Below are 16,741 nucleotides of genomic sequence, written 5' to 3'. Positions count from 1 at the left end.
GGGCGGTAGCTACCCTTTCCGTCCTCTCGGCCTTCCCGGCAACAGCCCCACGGCGCTCCTTCCAATCAGTGGAGAGCGACGCGCGTCCTTGAGGAAGTGACGGCAGTTCGAGTCCGGTGGGGGCTGTGGGAGCGATGAGGGAACTGAGACGGTGGTAGCCGTTGTGTGAAGATGGAGGTAGGAACCTGAGCGTTAGGAAGGCTGGCGAGAGAGCGCGGCCGACCGAGTCGAAACAGGCGGGAAGCCGGGCGGAGAGGCTGCTGATGGGAGGGGCGAAGGGAGCCGGGTTTGGGAGTGTTGTCAGAATGTCGGGGACAGAATCCTTCGCTCTATGCTAGTTCCCTACTCCCCCTAACTTATCCCCGCGGTTTTCTTTTGGTTTCCAGTTTCCCGGAGGAAATGACAATTACCTGACGATCACAGGGCCCTCGCACCCCTTCCTGTCAGGGGCCGAGGTGAGCACGAGCTGGCGACGCTGTGGGGGGGAGGGCCTGAAGCCGAGGTCGGGTAGGGTGGTGGGGAGGAGAGCCGGGACGCTTGGGCGGGGGCGGGGGGAGGCTGGGAATTAGGGGTGGCGATTGGTGTTCAGAGGACAGTGGCAGCTGCTTCCAGAACCTATGAAGACTAAGGGGAAGGCCCGGGAAGCTGCTGTCATCAGAAAAGCAGGACTTTGGAAAGAGCTAACCCATTTCAGAGTGATTCTGGATTGGAAGACAGGGTGGAATTGTTTCCTTTCATTGGAGGAGTAATAACTACAACAAGGTAGGGGTGGGTCACAGCGGGAAGAGATTATTTCAGCTAAAGAAATTGGGGTAAGCGAGGAGTTTCCTTTTAAAGGGTTAACTGTGAACATGTGTTCTTCTTGGAACTATCTCTGTTGCAGGGTCTTTGTTTCACTTAAACTTCTACTCAAGGATTTTTTTTTTTTTAGGTAGTTATGTTTACCAATAGGCTTGTTTTGCTAATGACAGGATGAAAGGAAATAGTTGCTAGAAAACATGGAGTTGAGTACATGTGTTTGTTTGCCAGTGACTCAAGAGTTTGGGCAGGTTACTTCACCTTTGTATGTCACAGATTCTCTAGCTGTCAAATGGCTGTAAAAAGAGTTTCTTATGATGTGAAGTAGAAGTAATGGTTATGATGAGGTACTTTAGTATCTGTGAAAAAGCTTTGCTTCAAATATTGTCGTAATATAGACACAAATCACTTATTTAGGCAGGGTGAAATAGTAAGATTTGGAACAGAAAAAATAAATTTCCTGGTCTTTGAAAAACTTGTCTTGAGCTTTCTAGAATTTGGGGGGTTTTTTGAGAATTTTTAGTACTTTTTTTCCCCCTAAAGTGATGTGAAGCACTTGCGTCAGTTTTGTTTTTTGTCCTAAGAATTCTCAGTTGCTGTTGAGTAGGTTTATCCTGTATTAAACCTTAACATTTTCATGGATGAGAATTAGATTGAAAAGGGACAATTGATAGTTTGATTTCTTTATTGCCATTATTGGTTATTGTTATTCTCTTAAGGAAGGGAAGGTGTGGCTCAAATGAACAACAAATCTATAAATTATATAAAACTAAATCTCTTTGATGCTTTCCAGTCTCGTTGCCATTTTCTTCTGAATGCTATCTCCATGATTTAATTTCATTATTTGGAGTGTTACAAATCTCACATCGACCTTATCCACATGAATGTGCATCATTGCCAATTTCTTTTTTTCGTTTTTTTAAAAAAAATATTTATTTATTTATTTGACAGAGACACAACAAGAGAAAGAACACAGACAGGGGGAGTGGGAGAGAGAGAAGCAGGCTTCCCACTGAGCAGGGAGCCAGATGTGGGACTCAATCCCAGGACCCTGGGATCATGACCTGAGCCAAAGGCAGATGCTTAAGGACTGAGCCACCCAGGCGCCCCTCACTGCCAATTTCTTCTGAATCAGATTTAAATTTAGAGTGTGGTAAATTTCACACTGGCCTCATAAAGAAACTCTCCAGGTTTGAGTCTATCCTTTTTGTGTGTGTTTTTATAACTTGAAGAAATTAAAAAACCAAACAACAACAAACAATTTTGCCAGGAAGCTCACAGCTAAATTTCAGTGTCTTCCTTTAGCTTAGGTCTTTGTTGTTGCTAACAATTTTTCTCATTATAACTTCACCGTCCCTTCCCCTCTTTTTTTTTTTCGCTTTTGACCTTTATTTCAATTGGTTTGTGGTTTTTGTTGTGCTTGGTCTTATTGTGAACCACCTTCAATATAACTTAGAACTAGGTAAAGGTGATATTAAGTTTTTCTTTTAGAAAAAGTGATATTTTGGGGCGCCCAGGTGGCTCAGTGGGTTAAGCCGCTGCCTTCGGCTTGGGTCATGATCTCAGGATCCTGGGATCAAGTCCCGAGTCGGGCTCTCTGCTCAGCAGGGGGCCTGCTTCCCTTCCTCTCTGCCTGCCTCTCTGCCTACTTGTGATCTCTCTCTGTCAAATAAATAAATAAAATCTTAAGAAAAAGAAAAAGAAAAAGTGATATTTAGAGTTTCCTTGCAAGAAATAAAAGATAGATGTCTAAAAATGCTAACAATTGAAAAACTGGAGTTCATTGAAATTAGAAATGTGTTTTCATCAAAAGACATCAAGAAATTAAATAGCTACACCATAGACTGGGAGAAGATATTTTAATACACATACCTGACACATACTCAGGATATATAAAATACTTGTAGAGTAAAAAATCCAATTTAAAAATGGGCAGAAGATTTGAACACACACTTCACAAAAGAGGGTATCCAGATGAAAGAGTGTCATCATCACTCATCAGGGGAATACCAGTTAAATTATAACGAGCATGACTATGTACCCAGTAGAAGGGCTAAAATTAAAAACACAATTACAAGATTTTGCAAGGATTCATATAACTCTTAACCATTCTGATTGAAGTGTAAATTGATTCAATTACTTTGAAAAACTAACAGTATCTGCTAAAAATGAACATGAACCTACCCCGGGACCCAGCAGTTCTACTCCTGGATGTAAACATGAGAGAAGTGAGTGCGTATATTCACCAAAAACATGTATGTCCACAGCAACTTTACTCATAATAGCTAAGCACTGGAAACAACCCAAATGTCTCTAAACTGGTACTTTTGTAAAAAGAGATACTACATAGCCATAAAAAAGAATATGAACTACTAATAAATGTACCTTGGGTGATCGCAAAAATATATTATTGGCATGCCTGAGTGGCTCAGTTGGTTGAGCGTCTGCTTTTGGCTCAGGTCATGATCCCAGTGGCCTGGGATCAAGGCCCACATCAGGCTCCTTGCTCAGCGGGAAGCCTGCTTCTCCCTCTGCCTGACACTCCGCCTGCTTGTGCATGCACTCGCTGTCTCTCTCTCTCTCTGACAAATAAATTAAAAATCTGAAATGTATGTATAATATATATGTGATCGATAGATATCGATCACATATATATTATACATACATTTCAGATTTTTAATTTGAAAAAAGCCTGACATAACAGAGTAGACACTATATAAGTTCTTTTTTTTTTTTTAATAAATATAGGGAATAGACAATGTGAAACTATGGTAATAAAAATCAGAATAGTGGCACCTGTTATGAAAAGGAGAGAATAGGGGCGCCTGGGTGGCTCAGAGGGTTGGGTCTCTGCCTTCGGCTCGGGTCATGGTCTCAGGGTCTTGGGATCGAGCCCCGCATCGGGCTCTCTGCTCGGCAGGGAGCCTGCTTCCTCCTCTCTCTCTGCCTGCCTCTCTGCCTGCTTGTGATCTCTGTCAAATAAATAAAATTTAAAGAAAAGAAAGGAGAGAATATTGACTGGGAAGGAGTATGACAGAATCTTTACAGTGATGTAAAAGTTCTCTATCTTTGATCTGGGTGATGGTTAATTGGATGTTTACATATGTAAAAATTCTTTGAGCTATACACTTTACTAAAAATTTCTAAGGAGTAAGTATCCAGAGAGGAATGCTTAAGATGTGTTATAGCATTGCTTGAGACAGGGAAGTTGTACTATCTGAAGGGACTTTAATCTTTCTGTTTTCCTCATTCTTATTGGCTCTTATACAATGATACTGTGCTTTCAGCACTTTCAGGAAATAATATGAAGATACCTATTTTTAATTAGGAAAAGTACTTATAATATTAGAACCAGTTAATTATTTCCAGCTAAATAGTTAAAATGTTCACTATAGCATTTTTTTAAGAAGAACAACAGATTATCTTAATGACCCATTTTACCAGTGTAGTAGGAGTAAATAGGTATTAGATTAAAATAAATTTCTTTAAAATGAGTAATCTACACAAAGTATTTAAAGAAATACTGGGTTGTATGTTTTGGCATGGGGAAATAGGAAAAGAGGGAAATCATATTTTTGTTTTGTTTTGTTTCATTCTCTAAATAGCTGAGCATCCTTGTTTATAAACTGTAATTCCCAAATTGTTTTCTTCCTTAAAAATGCCCAGTATTTAACAGAGAAGGAAAAGAAGCCTGAATGAGACAGTAGCTACATCATCTTGTTTTCTCCTGAGTCAAAATCACTTATTTTTACCTGATTATCTGCTATAGTTTTATATGTGGTAGAGTATGATCTAGTTATGTAGCAGACCCACTAAAATAAAATAACTAGATATTCATTATTAGTTTTCCCTCCATAATCATTTGTGGTAATAAAAGAGCTTTAGAGTGAATCTGGTGTGTATTCTAGCCTGTATTTTACCCTCTGTATTCTTGATCATTGCTATTACTTTACTTAGGGAAGAAACAAATAAGCAAATCAACCCCCCCCCAAACAACTTTAAAGCTATGGATACTGAATAACAAAGCTGTTTCCACATTCCAGGGGGTGGTGCATAGAAAGAGTGCCTTGTTAATTTGATACAATGGAATCTCTGCATGTCTGAGTTTTTAGTGTAGTCCATGAGAACACTCCAGATGGTTTATGAAGGGTAGTCCTTTGCAGAACATTGGTCTCTTGTTTTGGATATGAATTTTTACTTTTTCTGTTCTCTTTACCAAATAGTATCATTTTCATATCTTGGCAGAGCTGCTTTTTGTTCTGCTAAGCAGAAAAGGATAGGCATCTTTTGCTTTGTCAAAATATTCTGTATCTTATAAAAATTGAAAACTAATATCATACAACTTTTTTTGTTTTTACATTTCTTTGCTTTTTTTTTTTTTTTAATTTTTTAATTTTATATTTTTATCCCCAGGGGTACAGGTCTGTGAATCGCCAGGTTTACAAACTTCACAGCTCTCACCATAGCACATACCCTCCCCAATGTCCATAACCCCCCCTTCTCCCAACCCCCCTCCCTGCAGCAACCCTCGGTCTGTTTTGTGAGATTAAGAGTCACTTGTGGTTTGTCTCCCTCCCAATCCCATCTTGTTTCATTTATTCTTCTCCTACCCCCTTAATACAACTATTTTTTTTTGAAAGGTTTTATTTATTTGCGAGAGATCAGAGAGTGAGAGATAGTCCAAGAAGCAGACTCCCCGCTGAGCAGAGAGCCTGATGGGGGGGCTCCATCCCAGGACCCTGAGATCATGACTTGAGCCGAAGGCAGAGGCTTTAACCCACTGAGCCACCCAGGCACACCTATCATACAACTATTAAATCTATTACAGTAAATGTTTACCCTGATCCTTTTTCCCATCCCCATAACTTTGTTTGCATGAAAATTTGGTAGAAATATTTGTCCACTCTTGAAAAATCTCACATGAACCTAAACTGAAATTTCAGAAAGAGTCACGAACCTCAAGTTCAGAACTTTCACACAAGAATCATGATCTGTGTACTGAGAAAAGTTCAGTTATTGGGAAGATTTTTAGTTTTTCCCATCAAGAACTGCTTGCTCCTGTTCCTTGTACCACTCTAATGTCACATCTCACATAACTACCAAATTTTTTACCATGTTAAGTAAAATAGTAAGGATCTTGGAAGAAGGAAAATGTAGAAATGAAGCAAGATATATATATATATATATATATATATATATATATATATATCTTTTTTGTCTTGTAGGAAACTTTTTTCAGTTTGCCAATGTGATTCAGAGAGATTAGGCATTTCACAGACATACCTTTTTTCTCCCTAGTTTCTGCCAGCTGGAAATTTGTTTCTAGCAATGTCTTCATTAAAATAAAAATGGTGGAGCATCTGGCTGGCTCAGTCAGAAGAGCAGGCGATTCTTGACCTTGGGGCTGTGAGTTCAAGCCCCATGTTGGGTGTAGAAATTACATAAATAAATAAAACTTAAAAAATAAAGTAAATTTGGGGCGCCTGGGTGGCTCAGTGGGTTAAGCCGCTGCCTTCGGCTCAGGTCATGATCTCAGGGTCCTGGGATCGAGTCCCGCATCGGGCTCTCTGCTCCGCAGGGAGCCTGCTTCCCTCTCTCTCTCTGCCTGCCTCTCCATCTACTTGTGATTTCTCTCTGTCAAATAAATAAATAAAATCTAAAAAAAAAAAAAAAGTTTAAAAAAAATAAAATAAAAAAATAAAGTAAATTTGGTGATTTTTTTTTTAAGATTTTATTTTTTCATTTAAGAGAGAGCACAAGCAGGGGGAGAGGAAGAACCAGACTCCCCGCTGACCTGGGAGCCTGACATGGGGCTCCATCCTAGGAACTGGAGATCATCACCTGAGCTGAAGGCAGAAGCTTAACCATCTGAGCCGCCCAGGTGCCCCTAAATATGGTGATATTAATGAGACCCTTTCTGGACCTATAATAACCTTGAGGAACTCTTAAAGAATGCAGTGTTTAATCATGGGGGGGAAATGTGGGTAATTACTGAATTTGGTCTGAATCAGTTGATATTTACTATACCATTGTGATAGGTTGACTGAATTTAAAGTTTCTAAAATTCTAATTATCTATAACTGATTACCAGGTCATAAATTAATAATAATTAGGATGTTAACATTATTATAGCAATGATTAATAGTTATTAAAATAACAATATAAGAATACTGTTACAACTCTCATTTTATAGATGAGGAAGACCCCTTCAGAGTCCTTTAGTAATTGACAGAGTTGGAACTTGAACCCATACGTCTCTGACATCAAAGTCTCTTGCAAAGTTTCTTATAAGAGATAATGCTCTTGCTACAGATGTTGCCATTTTAGTTTTTTAGTGTCAAAAAGGAACTGTAGCATTTACTGTTAGACGTTGGTCTTTTAGCTCCATGAATGTTCACCCCTTCCATATAGAACGATTCTGTTACTGTAGTTGAATTCAAGGAAGGAATTGGGTTTTATGGCTAGCTGGAGTAATCTTTTTCTTCCTCTGTTGCAGAAAAGGCTCTGTGAGAGCAAGACTAAGAAAGTTAGAGAACCAGTTTGCCTTTTGGCTGTAGCTCTTAATGAAGATTTTTCTGCTCAGTATTAACCTTGACATTGTTGGGTTTTCCAAAAATGCTGTACAAATGGTAACCTTATTTCTTGTTAATGTCATGATTTCTAAGATGGAATTCTTAAGTGTAGATACCTTAGAAGAGGATATTGTTCCTGTGACAGTACCTTTTAGAATTTGTGTCAAAGGAACCTAAAAACAGTAATCAAAAAAGTATAATTGTCTGGCTGACAATGAATTTCTGTTGTCTAATAGTTCAGGTGTATAACTGCAAAATAACTGTTGTCAATTAGAATGTTCTCGAGAGTTTTTAAACATAGTGGGCAAAACAATTTATAAAGACTGGGTCCTTACTAACAGTGCTGAAAAAGAGTCACTCATTAAAACAATAAGCATGATAGGACAACTGAGATGGCAAAGATAAGAAACTGAAAACTGTAATTGATTTTGGCAGCCTTGTATATGCCGTATGACCAAGGCTATTAAGAAGAAGAGCAGTTTAAGGCGGGTGGAGGGTTAGGTGAGCCTGGTGGTCGTTATTAAGGTGGGTATGTATTGCATGGAGCATTGGGTGTGGTGCATAAACAATGAATCTTGGAACACTGAAAAAATAAAATTGAAAAAAAAATAAGAGAGGTTTATTTGTGAAATCAAATAGGTCCTAATAAATTGGTAACAAAAATAGGATCCAGAGGTAGGCTAAGAAACTCCAGTACCCAGCCATGTTCTCCACTTAGCAGTATGCAGTTCCTCCTCTTAAAACTAACTTTTTTTTCCCTTTTTTCCCCCTACAGACATTCCATACACCAAGCTTGGGAGATGAGGAATTTGAAATCCCACCTATCTCTTTGGATTCTGATCCCTCACTGGCTGTCTCAGATGTGGTTGGCCACTTTGATGACCTGGCAGACCCCTCCTCCTCTCAGGATGGCAGCTTTTCAGCCCAATATGGGGTCCAGACATTGGACATGCCTGTGGGCATGACCCATGGCTTGATGGAGCAGGGCGGGGGGCTCCTGAGTGGGGGCTTGACCATGGTAAGGGGCAAGACATTATCAAATTTACCCAAGCTCCTGGGCTTGGTGGTGGTACGGGAGATAAAAGTGACTCTCTCTTCCCTACTACACTTGGGTATTACTTGGTTCTCATTCTGTGTTTAAAGGCTCACAGGGGAGCCTTCAGGGGAAATGAAGACTTCATTTCCCCTGAAGGATATTTATCATTTGAGTCAATTTTATTTGAAAAATGATTTAAAATTATGAAATGTCCAGTGTTCACCCAGATATGAAAAGGATTGTGATAGGGGAGGGTGTTTTTTTCACCTATAATTGCCATCACATCCTAAGATTAAAATGTGTGTAAAGAAAATGTATGATAGCCGGCATGTTGAGAGTTATTCAAACCCAGGCTGAACCAAATGTATTAATTGTGAATTAGTATGTTATAAATCGGGTGTATTGGGCTTCCAGCACATTTCATCAGTAGCACATCTTCACACTATGTTTGGTGCCAAAAATCTCTAACACTGGCCTACTCTTGATTGCCTGTGTGTTGCAATTTTAAAAACCATTATTGTAGGAGAGTACAGGAAGGAAGTTTTTCTTTACCCTGTGTGTCATCACTACCTCCAGATTACTGAATAATTTATTTGTCCTTTCAACTTGTCCATAATTAAAACTTCTCTGGTTATTTTTCATTATTTTAGAACAGGCTTTTCAGTACAAAGAAGTTGATTTTAATAATTTCTGTACTTTACTAAAAAGCTTAATATACTTTATATAAAGTATTTGATGTTTAGTCTTTAAATGATGATACAGTCTGGGTAAGCAAAGGTTATAAACTGTCCTGAATTCAGTGGGGGGAAAGAGTGGTGTTTTTTAATATTTAGTGTTTAATTAGTCCTTCTGCTTCTCTCAGGACTTGGACCATTCTATAGGAACTCAGTATAGTGCCAACCCACCTGTTACAATTGATGTACCAATGACAGACATGACATCTGGCTTGATGGGGCATAGCCAGTTGACCACCATTGATCAGTCAGAACTGAGTTCTCAACTTGGTTTGAGCTTAGGGGGTGGCACCATCTTGCCACCTGCCCAGTCACCTGAGGATCGTCTTTCAACCACCCCTTCACCTACTAGTTCACTTCATGAGGATGGTGTTGAGGATTTCCGGAGGGTGAGGCATTCCCTGCCAAAATCAAATCTGCCATGATATTCTGGGTTAAAACTCTTGGCATACAGAGCCTACTCAGTATTATTTGCTCCTGCCCTGCCATCTCCTCTGCTTTTTTCTGGGTATGGGGTCCTGCCTCTCAATCTACAGTTTATAATGCTTTTCCCAATCCCCATTCTAATTGGTCCTCACATACTTTACTAATGTCTTAATCCTATTGCCTCTTTTTAGCATTTCTGAAAATTCCATCCATGTGCCTAGTTAGTTCCCCCACATAAAAGTCCTTTTCTTACAGTTCTCCAGACATGACACTTCCTTCTTTCCTTTTGTAATCCTCTGTTTTCTCCCTTGCAGCAACTTCCCAGCCAGAAGACAGTTGTGGTGGAAGCAGGAAAAAAGCAGAAGGCCCCAAAGAAGAGAAAAAAGAAAGACCCTAATGAACCTCAGAAGCCAGTTTCAGCATATGCTTTATTCTTCCGTGATACACAGGCTGCCATCAAGGGACAGAATCCCAATGCCACTTTTGGGGAGGTTTCAAAAATTGTGGCCTCCATGTGGGATAGTCTTGGAGAGGAGCAAAAACAGGTGAACAAAACATGGAGGGACTAGTGGGTAGTGAATGTCCTAGAAGTTTTTAAGTAAGGGGATAAAAAACTTTAAGTTTTCTTTTAACTTTTTAAGTTCTTATTTAATATCTTTTTTTAAAAGATTTTATTTATTTGACAGAGAGCACAAACAGGCAGAGTAGCAGGCAGAGGAAGAGGAAGAAGTAGACTCGCCGCTGAGGAAGGAGCCTGACTCAGGGCTCGATCCCAGGACTCTGGGATCATGACCTGAGCCAAAGGCAGTCACTTAACCAACTGAGCCACCCAGGTGCCCCCAGTATCAACTCTTTTTTTAAGTAGCATTCACATAACATACTTCGCCTTAAAAGTTATAGCCATCCACTGAATCCAGAATGCACATCTAAAAGTTATTAACAATGTTTATAAAAACACTGAAATCTAATTTAAACACCATTTTTTACATTTTTACATTTTACAACATCTGTAAAATTAGGCCATTCCTTGTAAATTGCATCTCTAAGATCTACTAGCCTCAGTCTGAATTTAGACTTTAGTTTATGGTTTTCTTATTGTCCTAGTATAAACTTAAAAACTATAGTTAACTCTCTAAATTTAATATGGATTTAAAAAATAGGGGCACCTGGGTGGCTCAGTTGGCTTAAGCATCCAAGTCTTGGTTTCAGCTCAGGTCATGATCTCAGGATCATGAGATTGAATCCCACCTTGGGCTCCACACTTTATGTGAAGCCTCCTTAAGATTCTTTCTCTCCCATTCTCCCCCCCGCCCCTCCCTCACTTCTATTCCTCTCTCCTTTGTTCTAAAGAACGAAAGAAAGATTATACCATGTAAAAATACAATACAATTAATACTGAAGATGGCTATAGTTAACATTGCCTTTGACTCCCCAGGTCTTGGATCAAAGTGAGTCTGCTACTTAATATTTGGAACAAAAAGCTGAAATTTGTAACTTATAGCTTTTATTGCTGCTCAACAGACCACAAATTTAATAGCTCTAAATAGTGGCAGTTTATTGTTTCTCATGATAAAGTGAATTGATTAGATGGTTTTTTTTGTTTTTTTGTTTTTTTTTTTAAGATTTTATTTGACAGAGAGAGATCACAAGTAGGCAGAGAGGCAGAGAGAGAGATGGGGAAGCAGGCACCCTGCCGAGCAGAAAGCCCGATGCGGGGCTCGATCCCAGGACCCTGAGATCATGAACTGAGCCGAAGTCAGAGGCTAAACCCACTGAGCCACCCAGGTGCCCCGATTAGATGGTTTTTCTGATGCTCTTGCCTGGGCTCATTCTTGTGGTTATAGTCAAATGACAGCTGGTATGGCAAAGTGACCTTGCTCCCATGTGTGACATTTGGTGCTACTTGTTGGCTTTCCTGCTCATTCACATGGCCTCTCATCCTTCAAAAGGCCAGACTGGCTTCCTTATAGCATGGCAGACTTAGAGCAAGGCCTCTGTCACTTTAGCCATCTTCTTATGGTCAAAGCAGTTCATAGATCTATCCCAGATTCAAAGGACAGGGAAATAGGTTTCAGCCCTTGATGGAAGAAAAAGTACACAAGATGGGAGGAATTCTTGGGGCCATCATTGCAAATAATTTGTCACATTCTTTAAGGGAGAGTATACTCATTAGACACAGTGACAGGCTAAGCAGACTATTGATTTTATATAGTGTTTGGATCTGAATTTTTTGTTGTTGTTATAAAAGTGGGCATGGGTTGGGGTTAACTCTGGAAGCATCGTTGTTCTGGCAAGACTTGCTGATTGTTTGACTTTCAGATGCATGGTCACTGTAGAGTCGACTGTGGAGACTGTCTTGATTACTAGCTTCCAGAAGTATATTCACTCAAAAGAGTTATGTCAGTATTTAACTGAGATGAACTGTCATTCGTTGATAAGTAATAGAGAATTATTAGTCTTTTCTAGGAGTATGGGGACTTTTTAAACAGTCTCTCCCTTTCCTGTAGGTATATAAGAGGAAAACTGAAGCTGCCAAGAAAGAGTATCTGAAGGCTCTGGCTGCATATAAAGACAATCAAGAATGTCAGGTAAGAGGGCTACTTAAAGCAATAAAAAGATTTTTGGAGCTGTTTATTAGCAATTACAAGAAGTAAATACTACCAAAAACCTGTGGGACCTGATAATTTTATGTTGTATTAAAAGCTTAAAAGTATATAACAGGTTTCCTATTGTCTGTCACAAACCCTACCAGTTCGTCTTTCTGAGTTTATCTCCATTATTTACAATTACTGCATTGTTTACTCCCAGAGTTCTTTTCTTTCTCCCACTCTGTGATTTATCTTTTCTTGGGAGGTGATTAGAGTGAATATGTTCTGGGGAAGAGAATAAATTTCCCAATGGCTGTCTTTATTTCTTTTGGGTCTTTTAGGCCACTGTGGAAACAGTAGAATTGGATCCAGTGCCACCGTCACAGACTCCTTCTCCACCTCCTATGGCTACTGTTGACCCAGCATCTCCAGCACCAGCCTCAACAGAGCCCCCTGCCCTCTCCCCTTCCATTGTTGTTAACTCCACTCTTTCCTCATATGTGGCAAACCAGGCATCTTCTGGGGCTGGGGGTCAGCCCAATATCACCAAGTTGATTATTACCAAACAGATGTTGCCCTCTTCTATTACTATGTCTCAAGGAGGGATGGTTACTGTTATCCCAGCCACAGTAGTGACCTCCCGGGGGATCCAACTAGGCCAAACCAGTACAGCCACTATCCAGCCCAGTCAACAAGCCCAAATTGTCACTCGCTCAGTGTTGCAGGCAGCAGCAGCAGCCGCTGCTTCTATGCAACTGCCTCCACCCCGACTTCAACCCCCTCCACTGCAACAGATGCCTCAGCCCCCCACTCAACAGCAGGTGACCATTCTGCAGCAGCCTCCCCCACTTCAGGCCATGCAACAGCCTCCACCTCAGAAAGTTCGAATCAATTTACAGCAACAGCCGCCACCTCTGCAGATCAAGATTGTGCCCCCACCCACTCTGAAAATGCAGACGACCTTAGTCCCACCAGCTGTGGAAAGTAGTCCTGAGCGGCCTGTAAACAGCAGCCCCGAGGCCCATACAGTGGAGGAAACTTCTCCTGAGACAATCTGTGAGATGATCACAGATGTAGTTCCTGAGGTGAGCCTATTTTCAAGTCTTTCTCCAGACCAGTGGAAAGGTAGAATTATTTTGGTTGACCCAGTAAAAGTGGGGGTTGGTACTAGCATTTAATGTCTGGCAGCCAGGAGTTCCTGTAATAGGAGTTCCCTGCAACTGTGACTTTTCCTACCCATGATAATCTGTAGTGTTCTTGGTGAGAAACATTTAGGAAGGTGGTCTGTCCCAGACCACTTAACTACACAGAAGTCCTATTGCAGTTCTACGCAAAAGGATATAGCCTGAGCATAGAGTTATTTTTCAGAGGGGTCTATCCAAGGATCCTAAACTTTGGAGATATAAGTTCTTCAGTTTTTCCTACATCTCTGCTGGTTGGCTTAATGTTTTAGGTGGGGGATGTACAGGTTGAAAAAAAATGGTTCATATCATGGAGTCTTTCCAAAGAGACATAAACTGATGCCAGTTACCTAGTTTTTTTTGTTTTTTTTTTAAGATTTTATTTATTTATTTATTGACAGAGAGAAATCACAAGTAGATGGAGAGGCAGGCAGAGAGAGAGAGAGAGAGAGAGGGAAGCAGGCTCCCTGCTGAGCAGAGAGCCCGATGCAGGACTCGATCCCAGGACCCTGAGATCATGACCTGAGCCGAAGGCAGCGGCTTAACCCAGTGAGCCACCCAGGCGCCCTGCCAGTTACCTAGTTTTAATCTACATGACCAATAATCTCTTTATTTTTTTTTAAGATTTTATTTATTTATTTGACAAAGAGAGAAATCACAAGTAGGAAGAGAGAGGCAGGCAGAGAGAGAGGGGGAAGCAGGCTCCCTGCTGAGCAGAGAGCCCAATGCAGGGCTTGATCCCAGGACCCTGAGATCATGACCTGAGCTGAAGGCATAGGCTTAACCCACTGAGCCACACAGGCAGGCGCCTCACCAATAGTCTTTTTAAATAAAATATGGGCCTGCTTTGAGACTCCAGATCCACAATTAATGAAGCAATCATTTAAAGAAAAATAACCCCTGTCAGCTGGAAACTGTGACACCCCCCCCAAGGTCTTTACTTTTTTCTAATGGTGCATTTTATCTTCTCTTAGCCCTCCCAATCCTAGTTGAAGTAAACCAGCCTCTACTCACACCATACTTTGGACATTTTCAGGAGTATTATTCAAGTTTGGAATAAAGTCAGTGATAAGATTAAAATTAAGGAGTACTGGGGCATCTGGGTGGCTCAATGGGTTAAAGTTAAGGAGTACTAGCTAGCATTCCTCCGACTGGAGGAATCTTTGTCAGTCTAAAGCTGCATATAGAGGGGGAAACCAGTAACTCTTTTATAAAAAACTCTGCCCCCCTGTGATCTCTGGATGACTTAATTGGTTAAGTACCTGCCTTTAGCTCAGATCATGATCCCAGTGTCCTGGGATTGAGTCCCATATTGGGCCCCTTGCTCAGCAGGGAGCCTGCTTCTCCCTCTGCCTGCTGTGGCCCCTGCTTGTGCTCTGACAAATCACATCTTTAAAAAAAAAAAAAAAAAGGTGGAGGGCACCTGGGTGACTCAGTTGTGAGCATCTGTCTTCAGCTCAGGTCATGATCCCAGAGTCCTGGGATCGAGCCCCACATTGTACTCCCTGCTTGGTGGGGAGCCTGCTTCTCCCTACCTCTGTCCCTGCTTGTGTTCCCTCTCTGCCAAATAAACAAATAAAATTTTAAAAACCCAAAGTAAGTAGCAATCTAATTTGTCTTTTTGGTGCTCTCTTCCTCTCATAGGTTGAGTCTCCTTCTCAAATGGATGTTGAATTGGTGAGTGGGTCTCCTGTGACACTCTCACCCCAGCCTCGATGTGTGAGGTCCGGTTGTGAGAACCCTCCCGTTGTGAGTAAGGACTGGGACAATGAGTACTGCAGCAATGAATGTGTGGTAAAGCACTGCAGGTGAGCTTTTAGTTTCCCCTTCTTACAATTCAGGTACTCCTAAATTAATCCTGAGTATATAATCAGCATCACCTGACCTTAGGTAGACTAGATTGCTTTATGTGTATCTGATTATAGAGACTAGAAAAGCTTCCTCTGCTTAAAAAGAGCTTACATTTGCCTCATAGACAAAGATGACGTAATCAGCAGTTTGGGCTTTTGATTACATTACATTCAGTTACATATGCTCTTTTAAAAATATTTTAACACCTTAAGCTGTTAGTGACTATGGATATTAGCTTAGCTTCTCTCCTTAGCACAAATCTAGCTACTCAAGGAATTAGAATTTGAGCAGGACCATTATGCTAAGTGTGACAGGAGAAGGAAGGGGTGGGTGGTAGAGGCAAGAGAAGTTCTGAAGATTTTGCCCATCTCCCCAATTTTCCTGGAATTTATCTCTGTATATGAAAGTATTGGTATTTTCCTAAGTCAGATCTGCTTCAGTAAATCAGGACTGCTAAACTTAAGACCCACTGCTCGTAAATTCATACTGAGTGATATCATTTCATCTTAATGGAGCTATTTAATATTTAAGACAGAGTTCCAAAAGACTAGGATATAATTCTAAGTTTATGTGTATCTCTTCTCTCTTAGGGATGTCTTCTTGGCCTGGGTGGCTTCTAGAAATTCAAACACAGTGGTATTTGTGAAGTAGTCCTTCCTGTTCTCCAAGCCAGTCAAGACTTATCTGCTGGAAACATGTCTAAGAGCCTCTTTTTAAAAAAAAAGCTGGGCTTCTGGTAGTGCCTGATTTCAACCCATGATGGTCCTTCATGCTTCTTCCCTTTTCTGTCTCTTCAGCAGGGGCCATACTTTGGAGCAAGGCTACTGAGTTTGCTGTAATCTGGAACTGCTTTTTACTTTAAAGTACAGAGATACCAGTGATAATAGCAGAGGAAAGGGTGAAGGGAATATGGACAAGCAGAATATAGGTGATGCTGGTGGGGGGTTGTTTGAGGAAACTCGGGATAATTGTCATAGGACATGCCTAAACAATTATTAAAATGATGGGAGAATACTCGGTTTTGAACCTAGGCTAAAACGCTGTGTGCATCCATTTTAAAGGGGATGAAAAACTGCATTGAAGGTTATCTCTTAAACAGGAACAACTGCTATCACACATATACATGCTTTGAGAACAAAAGTTTTCAACAGAGCAAGCACCCAGGCTATAGGGAAAATACCATCGCCTGGGGGGGTTCTTATTTATTTCTCTTTTCAAATAATGTTATTTCTGTAGTCCATGATCCTCCTTGGATTTATCACAGTTTATGAGTGTAAAAGGCAGAAGTCTATATCCTTAATACAAGAGGTTTTACCAAAGTCTAATGAAGTTGTGTTAGTTGTGTTTGATGAAATATCTTTTATAAAGGCTAGAGGTGTTTTCACTTACATAATGTATATGCTAATTCTCTGTACACCCTAGGGATGCATTTAAAAAAAGGAAAGATAAGCAAAGCCACATAACTGTAAAAGAGTAAATAAATATTTAGAGCATGTTAGCCCTAATGATGATAACCTTAAGTGAAATCAAATCTTACCTTAAGAAAAGCTGTCCC

General features: G+C 40.5%; 1 protein-coding gene across 1 annotated transcript; it reads left to right on the top strand.

Annotated features, from left to right (window-relative positions):
• Positions 1 to 60: 60 nt before the first annotated feature.
• Positions 61 to 16,511, top strand: TOX4 (TOX high mobility group box family member 4). Its single transcript, XM_032343037.1, has 9 exons — positions 61 to 177; positions 387 to 455; positions 8,146 to 8,388; positions 9,269 to 9,529; positions 9,881 to 10,111; positions 12,074 to 12,154; positions 12,496 to 13,239; positions 14,980 to 15,143; positions 15,777 to 16,511. Exons 1-9 carry the CDS (start codon positions 172 to 174, stop codon positions 15,835 to 15,837), a joined length of 1,860 nt encoding a protein of 619 aa, XP_032198928.1. The 5' UTR covers positions 61 to 171; the 3' UTR covers positions 15,838 to 16,511.
• The last annotated feature ends 230 nt before the right edge of the window (positions 16,512 to 16,741 follow it).

This window comes from Mustela erminea, chromosome 5 (genome assembly GCF_009829155.1).
Source record: "Mustela erminea isolate mMusErm1 chromosome 5, mMusErm1.Pri, whole genome shotgun sequence".
Lineage (NCBI taxonomy): Eukaryota > Metazoa > Chordata > Mammalia > Carnivora > Mustelidae > Mustela > Mustela erminea.
This window is presented reverse-complemented; position numbering and strand designations above follow the sequence as displayed.